A 6006-nucleotide genomic window follows, 5' to 3' on the forward strand; every position below is an offset into this window, starting at 1 on the left:
TTTATTCCTTCTTCATCATATTCTTTAATTTCATGATGCACTTTATTCTGTACCATTTCCTTCCCTTGACCAAATCTTCTAGTCTATTTATTTTCTTTAGGATTTCTTTTATTTCATCAAATTTATCTCTTATTATTTTATTTTGGAGATAGAGGTGCATAACCATTGAAATATTCACATCATCTTGAATATCCTGCATTCTGCTTCCTGACCATACCCATCTATTATTAATTTCCATTATTAATCGGTCAGCTTCTTTTCTTTGAAAGTAGTAATTAATGTTTGAACATTTTTCTATTTTCATTTCTTTCACTTTATTGATGAGAGTGTTAAGGTATTCTTCATCAATTTCAGTAGAGTTATTCTTTAATATGATGTTTTATTATTGAATCACACTCTACTCTTCCTTCTATTATATCATTTACTTTCATTTTAATATACCGTTTAATGCTTTCTTTTATTTTATGTGATATTTTAATATATTTAATATATTCTTTTTCACTATTTACATTAATGTTTGTCACTTTTATTATGCTTTCAATTTGTTCCCATCTTAATTTCTTATATAATTTCTTATTCAACCAATTAATTGCAAAACAATACAACACTTCAATTAAAATTCTATTTGTTTGGTTTGTTGTATTTCTTGTCTGATTATCATCTCTTGTTTTTTGACAATCAGTGCTTTGCTTTTCTCTTCGATTTCCACTACTATCTTTTTCATAGGAGTAGTTTCGTTCATCTCCATCGTTCCTGATGATGCTTTCCTCAGTACTGGTTGTGTATTTATCACAAGTGTCATCGTTTTCTTCTTCTCTAATTCCTTCTGTGAAATAAAATTTTCAATATCATCTTGTTGTTTTGATATTATTTGTTTTTGTGTCTCATTTTCTTTTTGTGTGTTATCTAATTCTTCTCTTGTTATTTCTGCAATTTCTTGGTTTTTAATTGCAATTTCTTGATATTCAGAGATTTGTTTTTCTTTATCTCTTATTTCCTTCTTTAATTCTTTAGTATTTTCCTCTATCATTTCAATTTTCTTTTCTAGTGTGTTTGCATTTTGTTCTAGCGTTTTGTTTCTCTTTTTCAACTTTTCAATTTCTTCCTTCATTTCTTCATTTTCTTTTTCCATCTTCTTTTTATTAGCTTGGATACAAGGATTTTTTCTTCTTTATTATTTACTTCTGTGATTTTCTTTCCTTCTATCTCATTTATTTTTCCTTGTAACTTTAAATTTCTTTCTTCTAATTTTTCATTTTCTTTCTTCATTTCTTCATAATTCGTTTGAATCTTTTTAATTTGTGTTTTCATTTCTGTAATTTCTTCTTCAAATTCTTTCCTAACTATTTCTTTTGCTTTTCTCATCATTTCTTCTGAAATCGCTTGTTCTTCTTCCATTCTTTTCATACTTAATTCTTTAAGTTTTCCTTGTAATTCAGTAATTTGATTTTTTAGAGCAATTATTTCTTCTTTTTCTTTTTCTTCTTCTATCTTTTCTTCTTTATTTTCTATTTCTTCTTGTACTTTCTTTATACTTTCTGTTTCATTTATTATTCTTGCAATTTTACATCTATCATTCATTTCTTTAATTGGGTTTTTGTTTTTAATTTCTTCTTCATTTGTTTTAATGTCTTTTTCCTCCCAATCCTTTGTTTTTTTTTTAATTTCTTCTTTCGTTTTTTCAATTACCTTTTTCTTTTTAATTGAATATACTTCTTGGAGGATATCATACCATTTTTTCTTCTTACCTTCATATTTTTTAAGTATTTCTTTGTATTCTCCTTCTTTCCATTCACTTGTTATTCTTTTTATTCTTTCTTGTATCTCATTTATTGTTAGCCATTTTTATTTGTTATTTGTATAATCTTTATTGTTATTGTATTTACCTTGTTTTTATTTGTTTTTCTTTGTATCTTTCGTCTTCTAAATCCTTTTTCCTTGATGTATCGTTTACCTTTATTATTATAATTGTTATGCCATTTATTGCTATTGACATTTCTTTTTTTATTGTATGACCTTGGATTTTTATGTCTTGTTTGCTTTTCTTTACAAGACTCTAAGGTTTTACACAATAGCCATGGTATTAAAATTTGTTGAATATTCGAAATTGGAAAAAAATCTGTAAAAAAAAAGAAGAAAGAAATAAAGAATATAAAGAAAAGGAATGAATAAAGAGATATACAATTTTAAGAATAATAAATATGAAAATCAAATAACATAATAATGAATAAATAATGAATAAATAATTTAATACATTTTATTTGATTGATATTTTATTATTTTGTTTCATTTGTTGATTATGGATAATTAGAATTTATTATTAATAATAACATATTAATTTGGAAGATATTTTGCATTTATGAATGTTTTTGTTATTAAAATAAATAAGAATATAAAGAAATAATAAGAAATGAAAAATATAATGGGAAGCACAAAGAGTCTAGTAGTAGAAATCCATCTTCCAATGTGGATATCCAGGTTCGATTCCTGGATAGTGCATCTTTTATTTTATATTATCCATTTTTAAATATTTAGAATTTGTTTTATTATGTTTCATTTTGTTTTTATGATAAATACATTTTATAATTCTAATCAGTAATTATTTCAATTTATCTTTTTTCTTATTAATCAATTTCCATCATTGTATTATATTTTATTTATTATGTTTTACTATTTGATTTTCATACTTTTAATATTTATCATATTGTTCAAATGATTTAATAAATGGCATGAATATTATTTGATTGAATATATAGATTTTAAATTCTTTATTTCTACTTATTTTATCAAGAGTGTGGTATTATCTTTATTTCTATTATATTCATTCATTATTCAATAATCAATTTATTCTTATTTATTTACATTTTGAATATATTCAATATTATAGAATATAATTATTTGTTATTTGTTATTTTGTATTTTATTTCTATTGTTTTAATATATTTATAATTCTTGTTAATTCTCATTCATTTTATCATTTCTATTATACTATATGATACTTACAATTATATATAATTATTAATTCATAATTTAGAATAATTATTATCACTTTAATATTCTTACAACATCTTATTATTTATTCAACATACTTCATTTATAATACTTTTTATATCTTATACAATTTATTCTCTTGTTTTATTCATTTGTAAAATTCGATAGAAACAAAGATTGAATGAAGTATTAATAAGTGTGATTAATGAATATGTTAATGAAATAATTAGAACAGTGATGTACTACTGTACCAGAGAAAATGAAATTGGAATTAACATATTAGAGAGATGGTACAGCAATAAATGAATATGGAATAGAATTAAAAACGTTAATTCATAAAATAAATGAAACAAAAATAGAAGAAGTAATAAATAAATGGTTAATATAATGTTAATTGATTAATCATTTATTCATTGATTAATTAATATTAATTGCATCATTAATCATTGAAATAATTAATTTCATTGTTTTATTTATTATTTGAATTTTTTTCTTGTTTCTTCTGTTTATTTCTTCTTTTTATCTTCTTCTTTGATTGTTATTTTAATTATTCTCATTGAATTATCATTTCTTTATTTCTTATTTTATGAATGAATATATCATTATCATTATATTATATATAATTTCATTTATTATTAATATCTTCATTTATTTCATTTTCTTTTCTTATTATTCTTTCTTGTTATTTTATTTCATTCTTTCTATTATTATTTATTATATTTCTTATTAAATTACTTCATCATAATCAATTATTATTTGATTTTTCATTATTTGATTTTGTATTATTGTTTGTGTAATGTTTCTGATATTCATTCATTACTCATTCATTGGCAGATGAACAAACTGAAATGTTCATATTCTTCATTGACTTATTTTTATTCTTTTTTATTTCATTTTCAATTAATCAAGATTGAATCATTTCATTTCAATTACCATGATTCGTTTTGGTGTGAAATTATATTTTCCACAAAGTGCATTTGATATTCCTTCATATTCAAATGACAATTGTCTACAACATGATCTTGTTTTATCATTTTCTTTACCAATAGTAATATCACAATATCCAAAATCAAACAACCAGTCATGTGATTGATTATATAAATAAAATGCATATTCTGGTTCTTTAATATAAAATTTCTTCATTCCTTCCATTTGATTTTAATGAAAATACAAATGATTTTGAATCTTTTATAAAACCACCAACTTTATCAATTTTAGAATTAACATATCCTCCAAATTTATTTCCTTCTTCATCTTCAATAAGAACCGTTATATATTCTTTATTCTTTCTCCAAACATTGATGTATCAACTTTCCAATCATCAATATTTGAATCAAATATTATATTTCCTACTTTTCTATTTGTCCATTCTTCTATTTGTAACATTTCTTCCATTGTGCTTATTCCTTTCGTTATTCTCCTCAATCTTTTTTTCTTTATGTATAACACAACTTTCTTTATCACTCATTGATGTAGTGTTTCTTTCATTCAAAACTACACCTCTTGATTTGTTTAAGAAACTTATTTGTTTTTCATATTGAGTCAAACATTCTGTTGTCATTTCTTCTTCAACTACTCCTCTAATTAATTCTTTATCTTCATGACTTAGTGTTTGAGTATTTTCAAAAATATCTTCTATCATTAAATGATGAAAAAGTATGTTTGTAGTAGTTGTTGCAATTTTGTTGCCTTGTTTTTTTAGTCTCTTGGTAATATCTTCATTTGGTTGTTTTGCCTTTTCTTTCTCTTTTCTTATCTTTTCAAAAGTCATTGTTTCCAGTAAATTCATGTAGTTTTTCATTTTTTAACAATTTCATCCATTGAGTATAACATTATCACAGACATTTCATTGTCATTCATTTTGTTTTGTAATTGATTAAGTTATTGAGAAAAGTTGTCTAATCTTTCATTGATTTTTCCAATGTATGTGTTAAGATAATTAGAAATTAATGTCTCTATGTCATGTGTAAAAGTATTCTTAAATTCTCATTGTCAAAACAGTCGAATATATGTGAAATAGTCTCATTCTGTTGATGTTGCATTATATTTATTATCAAATTATTGAGAATTAAACCTTTTTAATTTGTATTTGATTGGTCAGTTTTATAAATTTTTGTTTTATTCTTTCTCTATTTTTCGTTATGAACGATGGTGGCATGTCTGAAACACCACACACAAACTTTAATACAATTCAAACTTCAATTTTAATGGTTATTTTCTGGTTATGACAGTGTATTTAAATTAGAAATGTATTAGGTAAAGTTGCAAAGGGTGTAGCAAGATATTATGATAGAATATTACATGATGTAATATAAGGAAGTACTAAAGTGTGGATAAGACTAAAAGAAAATTAAACATAATAATATAATGAGAATGAAATACTCTCTTCTCTCATTCATAAAATTAAGAAAAAAGGAAAAAGAAAATGTTTAAAATTAAGGCAGAAAATAAACTAATGGTTAAAAAGAAGAAATAAGCAGAAGAAGGATGAGAAGACATTAATAAGAAAAAATAAAAGAAAGAAGTGATCTCATATTCCTACAAAAAACATAAATGATAAGTTAAACAAAAAGATTACTGTTTTTTAAACAGCGAAGAGATTAATCTCCGCTAAACTAGGAAGAATATATGAAAAATCTATTAACACTTAATTAATTTTATTTTAAAAATATTATTTTTTTATTTTATATTTATTTTTGTTTTTGTTGAATGACGTTTATTTTATTTTGTTTATTATTTAAAGGTATTCTAAATTATTTTAATCCTATTTTAATTCACTTTTTGTTTATTAACAATAACCCATTTCGTATTATTTGTCTTTTTCAAATGATGTTTTTATATTTTCCTTTCACTGTTATGTGTAAATAAATGTATTTGTACAAATTATTTATAACATCGTTTAGTTTAATTTATATTTAAGTTTTATTCAAAAATAATGAATAATTCTATTAACACAATAAATTAATTTATTTTAATTGTAATATTCAAAATAGATATAAAAGTATTATTTAAAGA

At 22.3% G+C, this 6006-nt stretch overlaps 1 protein-coding gene across 1 annotated transcript, besides 3 other annotated features; it reads right to left on the reverse strand.

Annotated features, from left to right (window-relative positions):
• Window positions 1-2121: a repeat region.
• Window positions 2122-3169: 1048 nt separating this feature from the next.
• Window positions 3170-3370: a repeat region.
• Window positions 3371-4348: 978 nt separating this feature from the next.
• On the reverse strand, window positions 4349-4762 carry EHI_102490 (uncharacterized protein; the record flags this gene model as incomplete). Its single annotated transcript, XM_649703.2, has 1 exon — window positions 4349-4762. One exon carries the CDS (start codon window positions 4760-4762, stop codon window positions 4349-4351), a length of 414 nt encoding a protein of 137 aa, XP_654795.2.
• Window positions 4763-5141: 379 nt separating this feature from the next.
• Window positions 5142-5648: a repeat region.
• Window positions 5649-6006: the final 358 nt, after the last annotated feature.

The sequence above is a fragment of the Entamoeba histolytica genome, genomic scaffold, assembly GCF_000208925.1.
Source record: "Entamoeba histolytica HM-1:IMSS scf_1104750517857 genomic scaffold, whole genome shotgun sequence".
In the NCBI taxonomy this organism is placed as follows: Eukaryota; Evosea; order Mastigamoebida; family Endamoebidae; genus Entamoeba; species Entamoeba histolytica.